Source organism: Tripterygium wilfordii, chromosome 6 (assembly GCF_013401445.1).
Source record: "Tripterygium wilfordii isolate XIE 37 chromosome 6, ASM1340144v1, whole genome shotgun sequence".
Classification (NCBI taxonomy): domain Eukaryota; kingdom Viridiplantae; phylum Streptophyta; class Magnoliopsida; order Celastrales; family Celastraceae; genus Tripterygium; species Tripterygium wilfordii.
Genome location: NC_052237.1, coordinates 8,168,309 through 8,193,222, shown reverse-complemented (window position 1 = coordinate 8,193,222; position 24,914 = coordinate 8,168,309). Strand labels below are relative to the sequence as shown.

The following is a 24,914-nucleotide window of genomic DNA, read 5'->3' as shown; positions in this document are numbered from 1 at the left end:
TTATGGACAGCAAAGCCAGGTGAACTAATTGATGCAAGCCATATTACCACCCGTTGAAGACATACGCTGTCTGTGTCAAATAAAAAGAAAATCCAACCACTTTTTAATTGCAGACGACAGACGTTGTGAAGTCATATGTTGAGTAGTTTCCAGTTTTGTGCAAATCAAGTCGCATGCGTCTGTGGAACTCTTGCCTCTTTTTCCCTTGTAACTCTTCAACACAACAAGAGAAATAAAAAAAAAGAAAAGAAGAGGATACAAGTCAGATACAATGTTTTTATGGCATCTTTGCACCTAACTTGGTTAATGCTATGCTCATGAACGTATTAATCAAGTCCTTATTGAGCTGTAATCTTCCAATCTTTTCCACAAAAATGTGTGAATTCATAATAAATGGGTTGCTCCTTGCCCCAACTAAATCATTATTTTTTTTTTGGTAGACTGTGATCTGCCACCCCCCAACCCACTGCAACCCCTTTTAATTAAATTCTGCCATAAATGTTTTCAACTGCATTATGAATGTTTTCCCATGTTTTACTTTTACGGCTCCAGCAGAAGCTAGATGTGCCCATTTTTGTGTCATATTTATACAAGAGGAAATTACGCAATAACACTGATCACTTTTTTAAAACCTAAAAGTAACTTTTAATACACCTCACAAACCCTCGAAATTGAGGGTTATAAAATTTTGAGTTGAAGAGTTCAGTGAGAGGGAATTTCCTCCCTCTTTCGTCCCACTTAACTCTCTCTCCAAGCATCCAAACAATGTGAAGTTTCTCCTTAACCCTCCTCACTTAACTCTATAAAACACCAATCCAAACAAACCCCCTAAAAGTAACTTCTAATACGCATTCTACTGGCATTTAACAAGATGGTTGGAAAAACAGGGGCAAATACCACTGCTATTATAGCAGGCCACATTTCACAAGTATAGCGACAGAAATCACACAATGATGTAGCTTAACTAACACCGACCCCTTTCTATAACTGCAATATTAATGTGGTGGTCATTCTGTAGATTTTACCAAAAAGAGAGGCAAATGGATATAGAAACAACTATATCAACACCATCCTAGTTCCATGATCTTCCAAACACTCAAATCAATCATCATACATTGCTAAACAAGAAAGTAACAAAGAAAAAGGCAGAGCCAGTTGAAGAAAATGTCTCTAGTCACAGAGGAGATCAAGGCCAAGGCTGAGTATTACTCTGGAGATGAAATCTGCCAACTGAAATCAAAGGAATTGCTGATTGAGATAGGGATGCCAAATGGGTTGCTACCTTTGAGGGATATTGAAGAGTGTGGGTATGTGAGGGAGACAGGATTTGTATGGCTCAAGCAAAAGAATAGCATAACCCACAAATTTGAGAAGATTGGGAGGTACACCACCTATGGAACAGAGGTCACAGCAACTGTTGAGCAGCACAAGATCAAGAAGCTGACTGGTGTGAAGAGCAAGGAGCTCTTGATTTGGCTCACTATTGGTGACATCTATATTGATGATCCAGCCAGTGGTAAGATCACTTTCAAGACTCCTGCAGGTCTCAGCAGGACTTTTCCAGTGTCTGCCTTTCAGGTTGAAGAGGAAGTTAAGGATGGAAAGGAAGCCAATGAAGTGAAGGAAGTGAATGCAGCTGTTGAGGTGAAGGATGCCTAAGTTTAGATTTCATCTTTTACTAGTAGCACTAAAACTGCTTGTCTGTGCTTTCTTTGTATGTGCTGGATCTACTGGCCTTGAAACTTCTATTACCTGCAATAAAAAAAATAGACTCACTTTTCCTTAACAGCTTCGTTGTTCAATCTTTTTTTGGGGATATTTTTTATTGCTAAAGAAAATTGGAACTTATTAGATAGGAAAATAAAAGAAAGTTTTTGTTGTAAATTCGATATGTGATCTTCATCTAGGATCATTTAGCCACCAAAGATTAATAATGAAATGTATACATATGTATATCTGGATTTCAAAATGGCAGTAAGAGGAAGCCAACGATGGTACATGTTTAAGGATACAAGGTTACAGGTTATAGTTCAAGAGCGGATTCATGTGACAAACTGGAAAAAAAAAAGGTGGAAAAGCAAGCAACAACTTAACTATACTACGAAAGAAATTTCAGTGGGCCATCCAAACAATTATGTGAGTTCATGTGCTCCTATCATCGTTGATGATAGGAGCACATGAACTCACATAATATATCATCAATGAGGATAGGAGCATATGAACTATAAAATAATTCCAGGCCACCAGCGGGTAGGGCCTACCAATCAAAGCCTATTTTCAGTCAGTCACTGACCTCTGCCTAATTCATTACATTAGCTTTAATCAAACAGGTAAAGCCTTTTGTAGAGTTCAGTTGGACTTCCCTCTTTCAGTATCTCACTTAAGTCCCTAATCTCAAGCCTCAATGGATCTGAGTCACAAATTCAGATAAAAGACTGCATTTGACGTTTCATCTCAATAATTGCCATCCAACTCCTCAAAATAAACAATACAAAACTGTGGAGTGTATTGGGTGTAATTTTGTTTGAATGGTTAGAAACTCAACAGAATTCAGAACCCCTGAAATGAGCAGGGTAAAACTTTGGCTCACAAGAGCAACCTGATAACATTAGAGCTTTAAGAGCCATAGGGGCGCATTAGAATAACCAAGAATCATACCGTGGATGCCATAGCTCATTTGCTATCAATTCATTCCTGGTGTAGCCTTAACTCAGAGTCTCCAAACTCCATCTCCTCAGTAGTGGTCTTGAAGTAAACAACGTATTTGTTGCATTAATTTCTAGCAATCACATTTACACCTACCCACCAACCATTATCATAGAGAGCATCAGCCTCATTGAGCAACTTGAAACGATAAACCATTTTAATTTCTAGCGGAGAAGGCCTAATGTGCAGAATATCAACCTCCTCTCCTAGAAAGGCTTTGCCATCTTCAGTTTTCAAAGTCTGGTACTCGATAAGGAACTTGTCCTTTCCCAATGGTTCAATAACAGTTGCAGCAAACCAAGCACCTTCAAAACCTTTTTCATCACTCCTAACTTCAACATGTGTTCCTTTGCTACTATACATATGCTCTTTTGCTGCTTCACTAGGTTTGGCATTCTCCAAAAGTGGCAAATTCTGCAATTCAAGATAAAAAAAGGAAACAAATAAGCCAGATAAGAATATTAAGATGCTATACAGCTACAGGAAAGACAAATCACTTTCCAAAACAAATAAACCTTAAAACAAATTCAGTTCTAGTGTTCTACAGCCCTCATGTTCTAAGGACTTTGTGGCCAAAAGCCCATTGCCATATACTGTAAAAGCAACATTCCTTTCAAGAAATCCATGTACTATTATCATCAGGGCAATGTGTCTACAAGGTATAAACTTCCCTTTCTTTACCCCAAGTTCTCCCAAATCGAAAGCAGCCATAACAGAACCTATTCCCTCATTCTCGTTGACTCTTCTCACACCTCTCTATCTCACAAAAGAATCAATCAAAACACAAAATATTTTCTTTCTTATTCCTTCCCTCTTCTTCCCTTTTGTACTTGCCAACCATCAAAAGAACCCTAATAAAACCCAGTTACAAAATCCCATTGCCATTCCCAGCAACTTCTTTCCCTCTTGCTTTCAGTTTTAGGTAAAACAAGAAAAATAAAGAAAAGAAGAATGACACTTCAACAAAGTCCGTTAGTAACAAAACAATGCAAATATTTCCGGACCAAATGAACCATATAAATTAAATAGCAAAAATTTAACAAATGGGAAAATTTAATTCAAAAAAGAATAAGAAAATCCCACCTCCACCTTCTCTTGGTTCAGCTTCACGTTCTCCTCCTCAAAAGGAGGTTTCCAAGCCCCATTTGCCCACTCTCTATGCAGCCTCAACCGTTCCTTCCCGAACTCCATCTCCTCCCTTGATCTCCTGAAATACACCGTAAACCTCCCCTCCCCTCCCCTTTCTCCTTCGTTGTCACGCCCTCCCACCACCCGTACGAATGGAAAGCATCCACTTACTCGCTGAACTTGAACTCGCGCTCCTTCTCCGGTGGAGGCACGGGCCTTAACATCACCACATCCACAATCTCCCTCACAGGGGCGATCCCCTCTTCATCCACGAAAAGGGATGTGTACTCCACTTGCTGTCTTTATTAATTTAAACTTAATTCCGTTAATTAAAAAAGCATGTATTTTTTTACTTAAAAATTAAACTTAATCAAATAAAACACATCCTTTTTTAGTTTTACCGGGAACAGGTCCGTCTAGTGGATCCCTTAAATGGAGAACTTCGCGAAACTTGTCCGTCTCTCCACACCCCCTTTCAATCTGAAACCCAGCTTCAAACCAACCATAACTCTCGCAATCTTAGAGACCCACTTGCGCCAATGCCAAAGTTTCAAGGTTTTCCATCAGATTCTCTCTCAGATGATCCTTACTGGCTTCATCAAAGACACTTACGCCGCAAGCAGAGTCCTCAAGTTCTCCACCGGCTCTCCTTTCATTTCCATCGACCACTCTCTCCAAATCTTTACTCATATCGCGAACCCAAATGGTTTCATCTATAACACCCTCGCCAGAGCGTATATACGGAGAAACTCTCCTCAAGAAGCTATGTACTTGTATAAATTGATGATGAAGAATAATGTGGGTCCTGATAACCATACATACCCAATTCTAGTTCAAGCTTGTGCTCTTCGGTTTGTCGAGTTTGAAGGAAAATTGATACATGGTCATGTTTTGCAAATTGGTTTTGAATCGGATGTTTATGTACAGAACACATTGATTAACATGTATAGTGTTTGTGGGAATGTGATTGATGCTCATAAATTGTTTGATGAAAGTCCCGTGCTGGACTTGGTTTCATGGAATTCCATATTGGCTGGGTATGTTCGTGTTGGAGATGTGGATGAGGCGAAGTATATATATGACCGGATGCCTGAAAGAAATGTTATTGCTTCTAATTCGATGATTGTTTTGTTTGGTAGCAAGGGTTGTGTTACCGAGGCTTGCAGGTTGTTCGAGAATATGCCTAAGAAAGATTTGGTGTCGTGGAGTGCTATGATTTCTTGTTTTGAGCAAAATGAAAAATATGATGCAGCATTGGTTAAGTTTATTGAAATGATTGGTTATGGAATTGCAGCAGATGAGGTGGTGGTGGTCAGTGTTCTTTCAGCATGTGCACATTTGGAGGCTGCTGAGGCAGGGAAGTTGATCCATGGATTAGTTGTGAAAGTTGGGGTTGATTCATATGTTAATCTTCAAAATGCTTTAATTCATATGTATTCAAGGTGTGGGGAAATAATGGCTGCTGAATGTCTGTTTAACGGAGGTTACCTTTTGGACCAAATATCTTGGAATTCTATGATCTCTGGGTACATGAAATGCGGGTCATTAGAGAAAGCCAAGGCATTATTTGATTCAATGCCTGAAAAAGACATTGTGTCTTGGAGTGCAATTATATCTGGTTACTCTCAACATGATCGATTTTTAGAGACTTTGTCTTTGTTCCAAGAGATGCAACTCAGCCGAATTAGTCCTGACGAAACAACTTTGGTCAGTGTGATATCAGCTTGTACCCACTTGGCTGCTCTTGATCAAGGTAAATGGATACATGTTTATTTAAGGAAATATGGCCTAAAGATTAATGTCATACTGGGTACAACTCTCATAGACATGTATATGAAATGTGGGTGTGTGGAAAATGCATTGGGTGTTTTTGATGGGATGGAGGAAAAGGGGATTTCTACTTGGAATGCTCTTATTCGTGGCTTGGCAATGAATGGATTGGTATACAAGTCACTCCACTTGTTTTCCGAGATGAAGAAGCATGCCATAGTGCCTAATGAGATAACCTTCATGGCGGTGCTCGATGCTTGTCGACAAATGGGATTAGTTGACGAGGGGCGTCGTCATTTTAAGTCCATGATTGAAGAGTTGAGGATGAAACCTAACGTTAAGCACTATGGATGCATGGTTGATCTACTAGGACGTGCAGGCTTGCTAAAGGAAGCAGAGGAACTCATTGAGAGTATGCCTATGTTGCCAGATGTGGCAACTTGGGGTGCACTACTTGGGGCTTGTAGAAAACATGGTGATAATGAGATGGGGGAGAGGGTTGGAAGAAAGCTCGTGGAGCTTCAGCCTGATCACGATGGCTTCCATGTTTTATTGTCCAACATATGTGCTTCAAAAGGTAATTGGAATGATGTACTCGAGATTAGGGGCATGATGATGCAAAATAGGGTGGTGAAGACACCAGGTTGTAGTATGATTGAAGCGAATGGAACAATTCATGAGTTCTTGGCTGGAGATAAGGCTCATCCTCAGATAAAGGAAATGGAGCATATGTTGGATGAGATTGCTAGCAGATTGAAAATGGAAGGTTATGCTCCAGACACACATGCAGTTCCCCTCGACATTGATGAAGAAGAGAAAGAAACTACCCTCTTTAGACATAGTGAAAAGCTTGCCATTGTGTTTGGGCTTATCACTCTTGCACCGCCTACCCCAATAAGGATAATGAAGAATCTGCGAATCTGTAATGATTGTCATACAGTGGCGAAATTCATTTCTAGGGTTTATAATCGTGACATTGTGGTGAGAGATCGACATCTCTTTCACCACTTCAAGCAGGGTTATTGTTCATGCAGGGATTACTGGTAGCAGACTATACAAACAGGCAAACGCAGTTGGGAGGGCAAATTAATATACTTCTGCAGCCACTAAGTAATGCAGCTGTGGCTCTAATTGTTAGCTGCAATTTCAATGGGGGCTATAAATAGTTGAATGTTTTATTTGCTGCTGTTGATGTATGTCTTTTGCACCGTATAACGCTTTGATGCAAAATGCCACCTTACTTGTATGCAAGAATCAAATTATTTTACGGAGATCTTTGATATCTTTATATCAGCTCATAAAAAGCTTTATTCTAAGTCATATCTTCTAGATCATACATGTGTAGCATAGAATTCATGATAGCTAGGGAGATTGGATTCAAACCCATATGTTTCATTACGTCTGCATGTATTTGCTTGCCAACAGTATAACCATACGAGCCAATTTAGGTGCAATTTCTGACTGCAATTCGAGCCAATTGAGGTACAAGCTCTGATAAAGCAGGTTTCTAAGTGAAAATCATGCTATCCCATGTTCAAATGTTAAGAAACACTTTATTATGACTTGAGGTTCAGACATGGGCACAAATATGTACAACCATATTACTGTTTCGCCAGAAACAGAGGATCCAAAAAGATGTATGTTCTTTCATTCAGCCAAAAACATACATATAAATAAAAATATCCTGATTTAATCATATGGCATCACAATCTCTGCCCAATACAACAACAAAAAAATGAATTAGGGCCAAACCCCAATTAAGGTACATATAGGTAACCGGGAGTGTAGCCTTAGTAAAAGCATTAAGACCGATCAATACTAAACGATTAACTCTTGTTAATCGGAAGAGCAGCCTATGTTTATTTTACAGTTATGAGAAAGAATGTTGTGTGTTACATTTTCTGAGGTATCAAACTCTTTATTTACCTACCCTAAACTTGAAGCTGTACAGTAGAGAGGCATTTTGGTCTTCTAAAGAGCGGCGAGTCTTCAAACAAGAATCTGAGACTTAGCAGCAACACGGGAACATTTCTTCCGGCCACTCTTGCTAAGTGCACAAACACATATCTCAAGAAGGTCATAATCCTCCTCCCAGAATAACAAGGCTGCCTTCTCTGGATTCTCCAACAGCAATCTGGATGTCAGGAATCCAGCAATGGTCCATGTTTGGAACAAACGAGATTGCTTCCCAATGAACCTCCCACTTCGGGTGTCATAATACTCAGGCCAGCGGTCAGCAGATAGCCTCTTCTCTGCTAAAGCAACTGCCTTTTCGGCTAGTTCCAATCTACCCAGCTTAATACATGCCAGTGTGAACTGAAAAGAAATAAATATACAAAAGAGTATTTTGAGGGCAAAGTTAAACTTATACAGCTCAAGGTATACCCAAGGCACGTATACCATGAAGATTCACAATCATAGTAAAAATTATAAAATAATTTCACAAACAAACTATAAAATAACAATATTCAGGGTGTAAGTCTTTACTTTTCAAATTTTCTTTCCCTATCAGTTTTAAAATATTTCGTAAAAAAAGTGAGCATAGCAAATAAGCTTGAAATGGCTACTTTCACCGTCCCATTTCCAGGTTCTTTCAAGCAATGGGGAGATAAACATTTTTGGCCAATTTAAAGAGCTGCATCCACATTATCTAGAGAAATGTCAGATCAATCTTGTCTGTTCCAATTCAAAATTTGTAGGTTGGATAGTTTTGGAGTCACTAATAATTAATAAACCAGTCCAACGGTTGTATCAAGAAATGAATCTTGACATGATTCCATAAAGATCCTCAATCATTAAGCATTCCAAAATTGTAAAGATGTACAATGAATCTAAGCTTTACCTGCCACAGAAGTGTTGGCCATGATCCTCCATTGTGATATGACCAGGGCCTGTAACAGTCAATCAATGAAATAAGTCAATGGAGACAAATACCTCACCCAATCAACAACAAATCTAGTTGTGGCTATATACCATAAAAATTCACATGATAGAAGGATAACATTAGAACAACTTAACAAACGAGTGCACAAGAGCCTGTAGAAACTGTAACAGTGTAGAAAGGGAAAATAAAGCGAGCTTACGTATTCTTTGGGTCACTGCCTGTGATGATACGCCACTCTTCATACTCTAAAGCAGGGTAACATATCTTAAGAGGCATGTGTCCCACAAGTTCATCCCATTTGGCATCAATCAGATTTAAAATAGCAGTATTTTGTTTCGGTGTACCCAGAGATGAAACAACAGACCAAAGATTTCCAAGTGTGAAGAACCTAAAATCCATATTTGCTGGCTGAAGATTGCCAATCATGTAGCCACCTTCTTCTGGAATCCAATCCATAAGCCATGCAGGAATCTGTTCAGGGTAAATATTAAATTTGTTTGTGGCATCCATGGAATACTCTTCTGTTTTATACCGGTAAATCTCATTGATCTTTTTCATGTCCACCCAATAATATTCACGAATGTGGAATGACAGTGCACTAAGTCTATTATTTATAGCCGCCACCAAATTTTTAGAACCATCATTTACGGCAAGCATCTCACGGGAGCACCGTAATGCTGAGTAAAACAATGCCTGCAAAATCGAAGTTACGATAAGTAACATGATCCAAAAGGTAAGGTAGCATGTAGAAAATAAACTAACAATTAAGAAAGAAAAGAAGCACATAAAACTTGCAAAATGCTAGCAAAAAACGCAAACTCAAATACATTGACAAGATAAAGTCACTCACTGTCCATGTCAAAAAAAACACCTAATACACAATAAAAACACAATTCAAAGCAACTTGAAAACTATTGATATTGAACTCACTTGGATCTCCAAGGGGTGACCATGAATACCCATTCGCCGGTCTATCATGCAAGAGCCATCAGTGACTAGCAGAGAAGGGAACATATCAAAACCATCAGTTAAGCACAAGTTTAGTATCAGTTTAATGCCTGTCTGAACGTCAACCCTTTCCTGTAATCCATAGTCACCGGTGATCTTTCCATATGCCCTTAAAAGAATAATCCACCACAGCCCTATAAAATATAGTCAAAGTGCCAAGAACTCAGTCATTTAGTGCTATTACAAGAGACGGAGAGAGTTTCTTTTGAAGATATGATTCTTGATAACGTATAAAAATACTAACCAGAATCTACAGGTGCAACACGGCCAATAGCTGATTCTCCAAAATCAGGATCAAGTACTTCTTCAAATTTATCGTTATCAAGCGGCACATGTCTCACTTTAAAACTTGCAGGCATCAATCCCTGCCCTGGACTATAGCAGTCCACTGTTTTCTCCCAACTCTAAGTTAAAAGATAAGAAACCAACCATGAAAATTGAAAAAATAATGGCTACACATGAAAATTGACAAAATAATGGCTACACTTTACAAGTATTAAAAGCAACGAACATCTCGCAAATAAATGGAATTGGACTATTGGATTTTAAAACAACAAAAAGGATAAAAGGAATGTGAATCATTACCTGCAATTGCAGTGTATGGAGTAGGAAATTCCTCACAATCTCTCCTTCTCCCCTAAGCAAGAATGCAAGGGCTGAAGGCACAAAATCACGAATAAAGACCTGATCATAATTCAATGGCTGCTTATCCGCGGGATCATTTGCAGCCATCGTTCCCACAGGACTCCCACAATACCTAACAACTGCATCATTCAACAATCTCCAACCCTCCTTCTCAAGTTCAGTCTCCTCCCTCTTAAGACTACCGATCTCGGCTTTCACACCCTCTAAACTCTCTCCATTCAGCTTTTCTCCACCAGTACCAACTTCTATCCTGGACTCCTCTCCCACAACATTTTCATCTTTATCAATCCTCTCAACCACGAGTTGCTTAACACCAATCCCATTATGCACGTAGATTCTCTCAAAGTTGTTCTCATTCACCCTCGTCTCAACAGAAGTTGAATAATCACGAACCTTGGACACAGCACTCACAACGACAGGAATACCCCTATTGATCGTATTATTATCAAAGGGCCTTGAAACAACTCTCCACAGGCCAAAACTTGAATTTGGTTTGCAAAAACACTTCTGGGTATTGTGGATTACGCGTTGAAAGCCCGAAATTCGCGAAGGGTTTGAGGAAAAATCCCTTCTTGTGTCAAAATGGAATCCAGATTTAAATACTCCGTCACGTAAGCCATGTTGGTCGGGGTGGCATTTTGAAGATGAGAAACCCAGAAAGGCATGGTTTCGACGACATATGAGGAATCTAAAAGAGGGTTTCATGGTGGAATTACCAAGGAATATAATCGTATTCATTACAACAAAAGATGGGAGGAAACGGCAAAACTAAACAAAAGAACATCAAAATCTTTGTGGCTTTAATAATCAAAAAAAAAAAAGGACAATCGATCAAATAAAGTTATCAATATATGAACAAATAAGAAAAGGGAATTTAGGATATCGGTTGATCTTACAAAAATGGAGAGATCTAAGATGCGAAGTGATTTGCTTTGATGAAAAACAAAATTGGTGTCTGAAACAAATGATGTCCCGTAAAGAAAGGAGAGGCCTTTTCTAATGTAGGCGGCGAACTGGCGAAAGCAGCCTCATTCATTCATTGTTTGCTATACACACCGTTTTGCTTCTTTCTTTTTTTCTTTGGTGTTTTTCTTCTCAACTTCCTTTCTTCTATATTCAAAATTTTTAATTTGCTAAACTTTATAGTTTATTGTATATTTTTTTGGTAATCTAATTCTGTTACCATAATTAAATATCCAAACCCAAAAAAAAAAAAAAAAACCAATACCAATATACCGTTTTCAGTAAAGTTGTTGCTTGCTTGAAGGTTAGGAAATAGAAAATGTGTTCCTCTTATTAAGATATGCGTGTAATTGTAGACTAAAAAGTAAATATTTTATAAGATTTTCCGCATATATTATTATTGCACGTCTCTTATTGGTAGTTTTTTGTGTGGATGCCCCATTATGAAAATATTGCACGCGGAAGGCATGTGACCATGGATGGTGCGGAGAGAGATAAGACTTGATGATGTGTACCTGAAGATGTCCTTTGGGATCTTCATTTCTCTTCCACAAGAAGAGGACTTTTCTCACTTTTGGGATATTCATGCCACGTCCGAGAAGTGTTGAAGAGAATTGCAAACCAATCGTGTAATGACTTCTTATCTACAACCACAAATGAGTTGGCTTGTTATAAGTCAACGAAACCCTAGTAATTTGTGATGCAATTATGATAGGGATCTCATAAGTTAATATCTCAGTTATCTCAATGATATTATCAAAATATTCTCGCTAATAGAAAAATGCCACGTGGCATGTAAGTGCCAGCTGAACTTGAAGTAGCGAATTACTTACTCTATGTATACCGACGTGTTTACTTTGGTCCCATGCAAACCCATACCAAAGTCCGACCTTGGTAATGTCTCTACATAACCAAAGTAGGTATAGACCAGGTCTAATAAGGAAGAGTCTCAATAGGACACCAACTCTCAATAGAGTCCAACTCCCCTTTGAAGAGGGATACGGATGGAATTTATCCTCCGAGAAACCCTCTAGAAGACCAATCAGAGAGAGTCTGACTCCTACTACAACTCAAACACTTCAAACTCATATAAAAGGGGAACCTTTGCCCTCAGATAAATATTCTAACTCCTGCACTTTGAATTACTTACTGAGCAAGAGGCAATGCTTGAAGCAACGAGCCATCCTCCCAAGTTTAGTATTGTATTGACTTGAGCATCGGAGAGATCCCCCGATAGACCCTCGGGACTCTACTAAAGCTTACGTTCACTTCTTGTGCAGGAAGGAAGGAAGTAAGCACGTACCTACAAGGAAGAGATCTACTGTTCTAGCTCAGTCTGACTTGGCTGATTCGTCTGATAAGGCAGACCTGTTTTAGACCTCATCACCCAACAACTGAGTTGTATTCACAAGATTTTATGTGCATAATGTGGGACATGTGGGGTCCACAAATTTACTTGAATCATATGTGCATCCAATTCAACAATTGAGATACCCTTCAAACTCTTCACATGTGCGTCTAATTCAGCAACTGAGATACCCTTCACATGTGGAGCCCTCATCTGAAATGATGGCGGTAAGGTCAACGGTTGAAGGAGGAACATCCTCATTTTCGGGATACCCTTCAAACTCTGCTTCGGAGTCCTCCTCCTCCTCGTCCTCCTCAGCATCCTGTCTCTTTTTTCTCTTTAGCTTGGGCAAGTTCAACATATATTTCCTTCTTCGACTCCTCAAAACTGTCCTTCCCAATCAGGATAGGGCAAAGCTTGTCAAGAACACTGGGATCTAGTCCAGCATCGATCATGGCCCTTCTAGACATCTTGAAGGTACCTTGGCCATTGAAGTAACCTTCTTGACGTAGGTCCAGCTTGAACTCCTCTGAAGCCTTGAAGGTTTCCACTCCAATAACCTTGCCTTCAGCATGAGCTTTAACCCTCTCGACCTCAGCAGCTTGAGAAAGCCTAGCGACCTCACCCTCCAACATTGATTTTTCTTTGCGATACTTCAGCTTCTTAACATTTGCTGAAGCTAGGGCTTCAGTCTTCTCAGCCAGCTCAATTCGAAGTGTCTCTAGTTTAGCTTCGGCCTTCTAAAGCCTCAGTCTCATTGTGTGCTAAGTTCGCAATGTCACCAGGAAGCGTGGCAAGGACCAAAGCAACCTACACAAGAAGAAGGATGCACATTACCATACTAGAAAAATTTTCAAAACAAAAAATTCTCGAAGTAATGAAAATCGAACCGAAGTGGTGTAACAACCGAAGTCAATCAGATTGGCTGAAGTGAAGTGAAGCTTCACGTACCTTCATTGCAGCAACGTTAAGTTTGAAAACTTTGTTTGATAAAGATAGCGCTTCATAGCGACTGAAGTTTGTAAGAGTAGGTGCATTCAACACCATTCGACCAGCAACAATCGGATTATTGGCCGAGTCACTAACCAAGACCTCCCAATTCGACTAATGAACAGTAAGGTCTTCAATGACCATCCTTCGTGAAGGTTGTGTCACTGAGAGATGCACATTAGTGTACTCCAAAGTCCGAGATAGATTTGAACTCAGCTAGGTCATCCAGACTGAACTAGTGACAACAGTAGAAGCATTAAGAATGGTCGCCACGGTCGAAATCTCCCCAGAGTTACTCTTCTTGGACCGCTTCTATTGGGCTTCCTTCGATTCCCCTTATCGATGCCATGCTTCTTGCCCTTGGCAGTACCAGCACTGAACATGTTCACGTAATCTTTCATGGTCGCCATGTTTGCAAAGGAAGATACCGAACTTATCAGTAAGGAAATAACAAATAGAAAAGTTAAAATTTTTCTAAGTATAAAAGTCCGATCGAAGCACACCTTTCTGAAGAATAAACGAAGGGTACGCATAAGTGGAGTCAACTTTATTGAAGGTTAAGGAGACCGAAGGGTTGGGGGAAGGAAAGACTTTAATCTATCTAACAAGACTTTATCCGCTTAAAGCTTAAGTTTGAGAGGATTATTGAAGAAAGAAACGAAAGGAATTCTAAAGTTAGTTCGGAAAAGAAGTTGCTTCTGATAGGTATGTAAATACCTATCATTTTGGTAGTTAATCATCTCTCTTAAGCCTCTATTTATAATAAATTTAGTATGTTTATGGATGTTATGCTTTTTGTAGGGAAAATTCGGGTTGGCTAAAAAGCGGCGAAAAAGGGGCTGAATTGGAGAAAATGTCCACCGACCTTCGTGTGTTCAAATGGTCATAACTTTCTGTAAAGTTACTGGAATCGAGCAAAATAAAAGGCATTGGAAACTAGACATCTCAATCTTTCCGTAGTCTCTAGAAACACTCAAAATCGGAGGTTATATGAAGAAGTTATGGTTGTTTGAAGTTTCTCAGGGCAGATCCAAAGATTTTGGTGAAGAAGTGTGCTTAGGCTCACACCTAGGCGCAACATTTAGGCATGCCCAAAATAATTTCATCAGCCCAGTCCAGAGAGCATCAACTTGAAAATAACCAAAAATATGAGCTTGCACCTAGGCAGGATTACAACACACCTAGGCGCGTCGTGTAGTTTTCTGGGCCAGCTTTTATAAGTGATTTGCCTTAGCCGCACGACACTTTGGACAGAGACGAACAGACTTTGTGGAGAGTGAAAACAGAGGGGAAAGGTGATTCTTGGAGCTAGGAGGAGAGATTCTTCAGCCCAATTTGGATCTTCTCAACTCATTGGGTTTATTCATGCTTTTCTCATCTCTCTTCTTGTGTTTTTCTCTCCCTATGTGTAACTAAACTACTTTTGCCAAGGCTAGGTGAAGCCTTGGGTTCGATGACTTTGTGTATGACTTGATTTACATATATATGAGTTGATTTGGATATAAATCTTGTGTTTCTATGTTTGATTGCAATTTCTTCATGTTTGTTGTGTTAGAACAACACTTTAGGTTTTTGGATGAAATTGTTTGAAGAATTTGCTTAGACGGTAATATGTCATGTAGATTATGCCTCTTGAAATTCTTGATTATGAATGTGTCTCCCTTTAATTAGGTGACAATTTGTATGAATCCTAATCTCCATGGAACTTCATGAATTCTGATGCATGTTTAGACCAATAAGATGGCTAGAATGTATTTAGGAACATCCAACCTAGACCAATAAGATGGCTAGTAATCGATTTTAGGGAGATTTGGCTTAAGTGCGCTAAAACCGACTTAGGTACGGATTCGTTATGCCCGAATTAACAAATATGTGTGTGAATTTGTCTCTTTGCAAGTCAATTCCCAAGGGGGATTCCAAGGCCTTGGTGTTCATCTCATATTCATTAACTCATCTCATTCATATTAGTTGCATTAGTGATAGTTTACATTAGCGTAATTTGCATCCTTATTCCAAAAAAATACCATGAACACTTTACTATTTCCTTGTCTTTAGTTCAGTTGCTAAACCAAACAAACTTGAGTGGAACTTTACCCTTTTGCATTGTCCATACATACATACGAGTATACATTTGGATTAGACATAACTCCATCCCTGTGGATTCGACCCTTGTTTATCATTGTGCTGTAATCGCCAACTAGTACACTTGCTAGTAAGGTTAATTTAGACCCAACAGCTTCCCAAGCCAAAGGGGGTCTTCACAAAGAAGTAACCCTTCTTCCAATCCTTAATGGAAGGTTGATACCGAGGAGCTTCAATTGGAGGCTGAAATTGGAAGTAGTGCAGTCCAGCCTCCCTACCGTGGCGGCTCAATCTAAGAACATGTTGGACAACAAATGAATTGAATGGTATTTTGTACTTAGCACAATGATTGACAACAGTGTTAAGGAAAAGCCCAGAAGTTTAGGGTAAGAAGGGTCGGACAAATGCTGAAGATACGGAAGAAGGTGGTCAATGTAGGTGGATAAGGAATCCTAGCACCATACTTCAAGGAATATAAATATACAGCGAGCTCTCCTTCCTTGGGATGAAGGGGGTGTTCGTCCGGAAGGATGCAACGACATGGCCAAGGGATACCGTACTCCCTTTTGATATTGGCCACCCCATGATAATCCAATCTCGAACCAGACAGACAGGTCGAGATTTTAAATACCTGGAGTGTCAATCTGGAAAAAACAGGAAAAACAGAAGACTAATCACCAGAATGAAAAGAGCTCCTATTGGAATGAAATGAAAAACAACGCATTGCTGGAATGCATTAGGATCTTCAATGAAAAGGGATGCATCCTGGGATGTAAGCATGCTTTACAAGCTTAAACTAAAATATAACCACGGGAGCTTTTGCAAATGTAAATCTAAGTACTAGTTGGCATGGAGCCATGCTAAATAAAAAGATAAGTGACCAGAGCCATGCTTAAGAAAGCAATAAAGGATTGAGGACGCTAGGTCTATGTTTGACGCAGGGTGGTTTGTTGTTTCTTCTTCTTTTATAGTACTAAGAGATGAGCACTTCTTCTATTTTTCTTCAAGGATATGTCGTGGGACATCATGAAAATCGTGGTAAAGACCACTCTCTTACTACTTGCTGGAGTAACTGGGTTAGTAGGCTTTGTAACCGCAACCTTCTCCTGAATATGAGAATGATAACAACATCTCTCTAGTCATACTTCTTCTTTATGGAGGAAATGAATTCTCCTGGATGTCATGATAGTCTTTGCTTCACGAGTCTTCAGGCTTTATGGTCGAAAATATGGGAACATGGTTCATATCGATCATTTCGTTGCTGCTTTTGCATGAAAGATCGTGTAAAAATATGAACTTCTGAGTTGTGCAGGACGAATGTGGTTTGAGCCTCGTGGAATCGTGCTTCAGCTAGAAACATGTTTGAGAGAAAACTGGGTTGTTCAGCTAACATAATTTCGTTTCTCTAGGACTCTATTTGATGTAATTTTGCTAAAATCTCGGTAGTTATCCAACAAACCACATTTGAGAAGAATCTATCTGTTAATACCAAGACTCCCTGAATTGTAGCCTTTTGGACAGCAAATCTTGGACAGTCTTGATTTCTAGGAACTAATCCCTGGATTTCAAGCCAGCAACCAATTAGAAACCTATAAAATGAACACCGGTTAGTAAATAATTCTCATTGCCTCCACCACGTGTCACTAGGAGATTGACCACTTTTTATGCATTGTGGGTCCCGCCTTGTCACGTGTCAGCTAACTTGTAGGATTTGTTTTTGGTACAAACAACAACACAACCAATTTTGTAGAATTTTTTGGACAATAATGAATAATGTCACTTTACAAAATGACTAAAAAGCATATAAATTTTAATATAAAAAAGTATTTGATGTTGTTAAATTCAATCCTAAAGAGTTCCACTACCACCAATGAAGAGTCCCGTCTCCATTGAAATTCTATATTGCATGCCGTTGTTGTATGTTCGTCTAGCAAATGCCATAATGGCAATGAATTTAAGCCACCTTCCCTGATGTATTAACTTCAGTACCACGAAATACAGCCTCGGCTTCTCTACGTATCTATCCTCTCCCCATCGCCATGTCAAAGAAGCATACCCGAGTACCATTCAAGAAAAAATTTCCCATATGGTGTACTCCAATATCCATCTTAATTTACTACTAAAAAATTCAGTTTTGCATCTTCTGGCACTGATAGGACCCCCCATGTTCCCATTCAAGCATCCAAATAGCCGGAGCACTAGCATTAATGGATGCTAGCATATACTGTTGAAGAGTCATAAGAAACAAAATAAGATAAATTTGGAGACTAATAGGAGGACATCTCTTCTAAGCACGAATGATCCATCTATAAACATTATATATATACGAAAGCCAATGTTGTATTTAACAAAAATGGTTATGTATGTGTGGGTGTGTTTTAATCCAAATACTTAAGGGTATAATAATAAATTTGGGGTAGTGTATTTATAAAAACATATATATTTTAAATTGAAGTTACGGTATATTATTTAACAAAAATATCGGTGTATTTAACCATGCCCTTTTGTTAATCATGTAAACATCCATCTTTACCAGTTGAAACAATTTTCTCTAACTGTCATGCTTTCCCAAGAATAATATTTGGAGTAATTTTCCTTGAGACACAAACTTAGCATAAGATATTACAGACTGAAAGTTCCAGACAAAATAACAAATCCCTGTTTCGATCATATTTCTCATGCAAATGCAACAACCAGAAGACCTTAATAGTCCAAACCAACTTCACTAACATCAACTTCTTTATTCTTTTAGTAATGATGAAATAGACCAATGGATTAAGCACGAGTTTTCTTCTCTCTTAAACACTGTCGGTCTACCATATACAATAACTTAAAACAAATATATTTGACCAATTGATTCATGAAGCCTGGGCCTTAACCCATCCTGACCCCATCCACTTTTAGTAAAGGCCCATTCACAGAAAAGAAAAGTAGAGGCCCATTCAAAGGTTAGGCCTTGTTGGGCTTGTCATTTTGGGTATAATTGAATTGAAGAGAAGAGTCCAAAGAGCTGAGCAGGGAAGGAGAGTAATTCCCGATTATGAGAATGAAGAAGCTGTGGATGTAAGTACCCAAGTGGAGGGTCATTGTCTTATCCAAATTGTTAGAGCATGGAGAAAGTAGAAATCCTTTCAAATTTCTGTTTTAACCAGCAACCATCTTTATCAAAAAAAAAAAAACCAGCAACCAAATTTCTGATGTGACATTGTTGGATTGATTGAAAATCCCATGATCTTGCCGAGGCTTTTGTTCAGGTTCTTGGTAATGAAAAAACCAGCAAGCAAGTGTTTTAACATCTCCGATGAAAAGTATGTGACTTTCAATGGATTGGCAAGAGCATGCACATTGGTAACTCTGAGCTGCACATTGCTGTATGAAATATTGTTTTGTGTATGAAGAAATTGAAGTCTTCAGACTCGTAATTTTCTCGTTTGCATTTCGCTCTTAAGGCTGCAGAATTTTCCAAGCCTGAGATCTTTCACTATAATCCCAAAGAGTTTGCATTTCGCTCTCGTTTGCATTTTCCGTTGACAAAGCAAAGCACCTCTGCTCGGATGGAAACCAGAATTCGACCTGGTGGAAGGTCTTGCCGACTCCTATAACCTGGATTTTGGAAGGGGTACATACAGGAAAGAAGCTGATTTCTCTACAGATGACATGATTCTTGGAAAAAGCCTTGTTCTTCAGGCATAAAAGCTTTTGTTTAAAAGCTTCTGTTCTCCTCGTTTTGTATTACTGTCCCTCAAGTTTGGTATCTATACGGATTTCAGGTCTTGTGGTTGTTAAAATAACAACAGAAAGTATCATTTCCTTGTGACATTGTGATCCCGAGGGGGGGGGGTTACCAAGAAGCAGCCTCTCTGCAAACATAAAGAAAGTTACATAACTTCGACACTAACTGATGGCAGTAGTCTTTTATTTGACTAATCAACAGTGGGAAGAATTCAAAAAACATGTGGAGCATGGTCGAGGCCCAGGACAGAAGTGCAATTATCTGGCCCACTAGTACTTGGAGTCTCTCTGGGCCTCGACTAGCCCAAACCCATATCCATGGCAATATTATATTTGATATGTGGCTCTAGAGTTTAGATTAATCAAATGTACAGCTCCGCTTTGCTACCAAAATAAATTAGCTTATAAGCTGTGAAAAATAAACTAACTTATAAGCTGTGAGATAAGATGTCAGGTGTTTGGCAAAATTTATAGCATAAGTTAACTTATAAATTTTAAAAAAGTCTATTTAAATTTAATTTAAAACGTAAAATACAAAATTATATTATATTATATATAATGTTATTTTAATAAAAAAAGAAGAACCAAAAAAATGAAAAAAAAAAAACATAAGCTCTAAAATAAGCTTTCAATTTGAATCTTTTTTTTGGAGCTTATAAGTTAGCTTATATGGGTTGTTTGACAAAGCTTATTTTGAAGCTCATAAGCTAGCTTATAAACTCCAAAATATGCTCTACCAAACAGGCTATAATAATTGGGATCTTAATCCGATTAATCAATAATAATCCTGCCATTCGAGATCCTTTTAAAAAGAGGGTATTAATGAAAGATGAATCAATGGCCAAATTAAGGTAAGAGAAAGAGAGACGCAATTTGATGTGGAGCAGGCAGCAGTTCTTTTCATGGAGAAGTTTGAGCGCATGAATATATGATTCTGTTTCAGTTACTCTGTTTGTGTTTGCTTTCATCTGTAGTTTGTTTTGTCCTAGCCTTATATTGGGCTTTGTTGTTAGTTGTTGTCTACCCGTTTGGGCTTTTGTGTTCGTTGGGCTGGTTGTTGTTTGTAAGCCCATGACTTTAGGGTTTTCCTATGTTGTTGCTCAGGGAAGATCAGATATTGCAGAAGTAAATTTGAGAAGCTTTTCTCGCCGTTTCCCTAATCCTTGGCATTCTATGTGAATCAACAAGGCTTAGAACTGTATTCACTGCACTAATTCCTGGCATTCATTGTGAATCAACGTGTTTTAGGGTTGTGTTTACATTAGTTGGTATCAGAGGTTCTTGGATCTGCCGACGTTGGAGGTCAGCTACTTGGAAAGCATGCCGCCAAGAAAACGTAATAGTAAGGAGGAAGACAAAGGTGACAGTAGTAATGTGACCCGGTTGACAGAGCAGGTGGCTGCCATAACTCAACAAGTTGTCTGCATTACAGCGGCATTACACGACATGCGAGTGGACCAACCCATTCCAGACTTGGAGGAGACGTTGACCGAAGGATATGATGAGGATCTTAACAATCCGTTCGCTACAGATAGGGTTGAAGTTCCGCAGCGAGGTTCACATAGACCTGCGAATACAAGCCGATGGGAGTCAGGTATTCGTGTTGATGTACCAGAATTTGCTGGCGGGTTATGCGCGGAGGAGTTCATTGATTGGTTGTACACAGTAGATGAAGTTCTTGCGTTTAAGGAAGTGCCACTCAACAAACGTGTGCCACTAGTTGAAACCAGGTTGCGGGGTCACGCGGCTGCGTGGTGGCAACAACACAAACTAGGTCGTATGAGGCAAGGAAAGAAGAAAGTGGATTCTTGGGAAAAGATGAAGAAATATATGCGAGCCTCCTTCTTACCCCATAATTATGTTCGCACATTAATCAGAGATTGCAAAATTTACGAATGAGTACTCGTAGTGTGGATGAGTATACCACCGAATTTTACCAACTTGTAGCAAGAAATGACTTGCAAAAACAGATGATCAGCTTGTTTCTCGGTATATTGGAGGGATGCGTGCTCAGTATCAAGATGTGTTGAATATGTTCGATTTGTTCACAGTAGCAGAGGCTTATCAGAGGGCCAAACAATTGGAAACTAGGTGGAATAAAAAGGGGTTCGAACCTGTGTGGGGGAGTAACAGCTCAGGGCGCGGTGATGGGGGAGATCCTAGTAACAAACCAGGAGGCAGTCACTCCTTACCTCCTGTATCCAGCATTCCACCGAATAGGCCAACTTCCACTAATTTTAAGTGTTTCAAATGTGGAGAACCCTGACATGGAGCAGCTGAGTGTCGTAAGAGTGGTTAGTGGAGAAGGGTCATATCCGGGAGAGCCTTAGTCCTTGTGCGGTTCCCGCATTGCTAACGCCAAAGAAGGATGGCTCTTGGCGTATGTGTATTGATAGTCGGGCAATCAATAAGATTACAACTAAGTACCGATTCCCCATTCCTAGATTGGACGACTTATTAGATCAACTCACAGGAGCTGCGGTCTTTAGCAAATTGGATTTAAAAAGTGGATATCATCAAATCCGCATTCGTTCGGGGGATGAATGGAAGACCGCCTTCAAAACTCGAGAGGGCCTATATGAGTGGTTAGTGATGCCGTTTGGCTTGTCGAACACCCCGAGCACATTCATGAGATTTATGAACCAAATACTTCGGCCTTTTATTGGGAAGTTCGTCGTCGTTTATTTCGACGACATTTTAATCTATAGTGCGGATCGTACCTTACATCTTCAACACCTCCGGGAGGTCTTACTTATCTTATGAAAGGAGAGGTTGTTTGGGGGTCTTCAGAATTGCTCATTCATGGAGGATCAGATCCTGTTTTTGGGTTATCTTATCTCGGCTAATGGTATTGAAGTAGATGACACTAAAGTAGCTGCAATTCGAGACTGGCCTATACCCACCACACTGTCTGCAGTGCGTAGCTTTCATGGGTTAGCTTCCTTTTATCGACGATTTATTGCCAACTTCAGCTCGATTATGACCCCCATTACTGATTGTATGAAGGGTACCAAATTCATGTGGATAGCAGCAGCTACTACAGCCTTTACTGCCATCAAATGTGCGCTCACACAGGCCCCTATTTTAGCACTTCCAAACTTCACCCAACCATTTGCTTTGCATTGTGATGCTTCCAAAATTGGCATAGGTGCTGTTTTGAGTCAACATGGTAGACCGGTGGCCTTCTTTAGTGAGAAACTTTCTGACACGAAGTTGAACTATAGTGTTTATGACGTGGAATTTTATGCTATTATTCAAGCATTACGTCATTGGTATTGATATCTTATACATGAAGATTTTGTGCTCTATTCTGATCATGAAGCCTTGAAGCATATTAACAATGAAGCCAAGTTGTCATTTCGTCATGCAAACTGGGTTAACTTTTTACAGCGCTTCACTTTTACCGTTACCCACACTGCTGGTTCCATGAATAGGGTGGCTGATGCATTGAGTCGTCGAGCTTCTTTTTAGACACTTGTATCCGCTGGATTCGTATTTCAGTGCTATTTTAGACACTTTAACATCTCGGGAACCTTCTGAGTTTCACTTGCAGGAGGGTTTTATATTCCGTGGGAACTAGCTTTGCATCCCAACTAGCTGCATGCGTCTCCAGATTGTTAAAGAAACACATAATGGCTATCATATGGGTCAGGCTAAGTCCTTTGATGTCGTGGCTGCTTCCTATTTCTGGCCTGCAATGAGGCATGATATTTATCATTTTGTTGATGGGTGCCGCATTTGCCAGGTCTCCAAGGGCACGGCCACCAATGCTAGTTTATACATGCCTATTCCTATTCCCTCTCAACCATGGACTGATGTGAGTATGGATTTCGTCATGGGTCTCCCGCGCACCCAACGCGACCATGATGCTATTTATGTGGTGGTTGATAGGTTCTCTAAAATGGCACATTTCTTACTTTGCAAGAAGACCACGAATGCTAGCCATGTTGCTGAGTTATATTTTTGGGATGTCTACCGATTGCATGGTTTACCTCTCTCTATTGTTTCAAATCGTGATACTCTTTTCTTATCCCATTTCTGGAGGAGTTTGTGGAAACTTACTCATACGGAGCTGAAGTTCAGTAGCTCCTACCATCCACAAACTGACGGGCAAATGGAGGTCATTAATCATACGTTGGGTAATCTATTGCTGAGTTTGGATGGGGATCATCTCAAATGTTGGGATCACCGTTTGTGCCAAGCTGAGTTTGCACTTAATCATACGGTTAATCGTAGCACAGGGTTCAGCCCTTTCTATATTGTCTATGGGCACACTCTCCGCACTCCTTTGGATTTTATCTCTCCCCCAGACCTGACTCGTCTTCATGGTAAAGCTCAGGATTTCATACAGCAGCTGCAGCAGGTCCATCAAGCCACCCACCAGTAGCTCCTTGAATCCACCGCCAAATACAAGCACTCTGCGGATAAGAAACGTCGGCCTCTTGAATTTGATGTGGGCTATTTTGTGTGGGCCATTCTAACCAAAGATCGTTTTTCTCCAGGTGCAAATAATAAACTTGTGTCCAGAAAAGTTGGTCCTTTGGAAATCATTGCTAAGATAAACTCCAATGCCTATCGCCTTAAACTTCCTAGCCATATGCGCACTAGCGATGTGTTCAATGTTAAACATCTCATTCCTTTTGTGGGCGACTTGTCGGATGATGACAACTGTAATTCGAGGGTGAATTTTTCCTCACCCCGCGAGGATGATGTGGAGCAGGCAGCAGTTCTTTTCATGGAGAAGTTTGAGCGCATGAATATATGATTCTGTTTCAGTTACTCTGTTTGTGTTTGCTTTCATCTGTAGTTTATTTTGTCCTAGCCTTATATTGGGCTTTGTTGTTAGTTGTTGTCTACCCGTTTGGGATTTTGTGTTCGTTGGGCTGATTGTTGTTTGTAAGCCCATGACTTTAGGGTTTTCCTGTGTTGTTGCTTAGGGAAGATCAGATATTGCATAAGTAAATTTGAGAAGCTTTTCTCGTCGTTTCCCTAATCCTTGGCATTCTGTGTGAATCAACAAGGCTTAGAACTGTATTCACTTCACTAATTCCTGGCATTCATTGTGAATCAACGTGTTTTAGGGTTGTGTTTACATCACAATTGATCTAAGAAATCTTGAGAAATCACTAGTCTTAATTTCACTATAATTTAGTAATTAAAGATTATCTCATAACTTGGTTTAAGGACATTTTGGAAAGTAGGTATGAATTAGTGGCCACAATTAAGTTTTAAGAAAAGACTTGAAAAGTAATCTAAGAAATCATGACTCATTGATTATTAGTGTTGAGAATCCAGTATTTAATGATAATTATATATATAATACAGAAGGACAAAAAAGGAAATCAAGAGTAGTATAGACTATTCTCCAGATTGAAATTTAACTAGATTGCCCGAAAGTCGAAACTTTATCTTATAAATTAGTTAAAAGTCCAAGAAAGTTATCCTAAAAATACACAAAGTCGGTCCATTGAAGAATGTCCACCCAATTACCCTATTATAATTTATAATCTTTAAATTAATCAATGGGGCCCAATTTGAACCAACTAACATAACTAATTTACGGTTGGTGCCGGGAACATGGGTCATGCCCACGTGTCCCGTCATATTACCCCGAGAAGTAGTAAGCTACCCGCGCAAAAGCCACGTAATGGATAAAAA

The 24,914-nt window shown here is 39.5% G+C and overlaps 4 protein-coding genes across 5 annotated transcripts; 2 read left to right on the top strand and 2 right to left on the bottom strand.

Moving 5' to 3' along the window:
- The first annotated feature begins 1,028 nt into the window (after nucleotides 1–1,028).
- On the top strand, nucleotides 1,029–1,788 carry LOC119999453. Its single transcript, XM_038847021.1, has one exon. The coding sequence runs from the start codon at nucleotides 1,165–1,167 to the stop codon at nucleotides 1,657–1,659; it is 495 nt and encodes a 164-aa protein (XP_038702949.1). The 5' UTR covers nucleotides 1,029–1,164; the 3' UTR covers nucleotides 1,660–1,788.
- Nucleotides 1,618–4,085, bottom strand: LOC119999454 (protein AGENET DOMAIN (AGD)-CONTAINING P1-like). Of its 2 annotated transcripts, XR_005468419.1 has the most exons (3): nucleotides 3,790–4,085; nucleotides 2,659–3,120; nucleotides 1,618–1,752 (listed from the first exon to the last, which is right to left on the bottom strand). XR_005468419.1 is itself a non-coding variant. In XM_038847022.1 (2 exons), exons 1-2 carry the CDS (start codon nucleotides 3,895–3,897, stop codon nucleotides 2,773–2,775), a joined length of 456 nt encoding a protein of 151 aa, XP_038702950.1. In that variant the 5' UTR covers nucleotides 3,898–4,085; the 3' UTR covers nucleotides 2,484–2,772. The 2 variants fall into 2 exon arrangements, 1 of the variants encoding a protein (XP_038702950.1); XM_038847022.1 differs by lacking the exon at nucleotides 1,618–1,752 and having other exon boundaries at nucleotides 2,484–3,120.
- A 70-nt stretch (nucleotides 4,086–4,155) lies between these two features.
- On the top strand, nucleotides 4,156–6,875 carry LOC119999451 (pentatricopeptide repeat-containing protein At3g62890-like). Its single transcript, XM_038847020.1, has one exon. It carries the CDS (start codon nucleotides 4,267–4,269, stop codon nucleotides 6,649–6,651), a length of 2,385 nt encoding a protein of 794 aa, XP_038702948.1. The 5' UTR covers nucleotides 4,156–4,266; the 3' UTR covers nucleotides 6,652–6,875.
- A 350-nt stretch (nucleotides 6,876–7,225) lies between these two features.
- LOC120000511 (alkaline/neutral invertase A, mitochondrial-like) lies at nucleotides 7,226–11,181 on the bottom strand. The gene is made up of 6 exons (XM_038848616.1): nucleotides 10,082–11,181; nucleotides 9,741–9,900; nucleotides 9,419–9,630; nucleotides 8,688–9,181; nucleotides 8,447–8,495; nucleotides 7,226–7,920 (listed from the first exon to the last, which is right to left on the bottom strand). The coding sequence occupies exons 1-6, from the start codon at nucleotides 10,877–10,879 to the stop codon at nucleotides 7,594–7,596; spliced, it is 2,040 nt and encodes a 679-aa protein (XP_038704544.1). The 5' UTR covers nucleotides 10,880–11,181; the 3' UTR covers nucleotides 7,226–7,593.
- Nucleotides 11,182–24,914: the final 13,733 nt, after the last annotated feature.

Excerpts from the sequence above, each read along its gene's own strand:
- LOC119999453 (XM_038847021.1), top strand. The coding sequence starts at position 1,165 with ATGTCTCTAGTCACAGAGGAGATCAAGGCCAAGGCTGAGTATTACTCT.
- LOC119999454 (XM_038847022.1), bottom strand. The coding sequence starts at position 3,897 with ATGGAGTTCGGGAAGGAACGGTTGAGGCTGCATAGAGAGTGGGCAAAT. Across the intron at positions 3,121-3,789 it reads TGAACCAAGAGAAGGTGGAG|AATTTGCCACTTTTGGAGAA; the intron begins GTGGGATTTTCT and ends CTTGAATTGCAG.
- LOC119999451 (XM_038847020.1), top strand. The coding sequence starts at position 4,267 with ATGGAGAACTTCGCGAAACTTGTCCGTCTCTCCACACCCCCTTTCAAT.
- LOC120000511 (XM_038848616.1), bottom strand. The coding sequence starts at position 10,879 with ATGAATACGATTATATTCCTTGGTAATTCCACCATGAAACCCTCTTTT. Across the intron at positions 9,631-9,740 it reads TGTTGCACCTGTAGATTCTG|GGCTGTGGTGGATTATTCTT; the intron begins GTTAGTATTTTT and ends TATATTTTATAG. Across the intron at positions 7,921-8,446 it reads GGCCAACACTTCTGTGGCAG|TTCACACTGGCATGTATTAA; the intron begins GTAAAGCTTAGA and ends ATTTCTTTTCAG.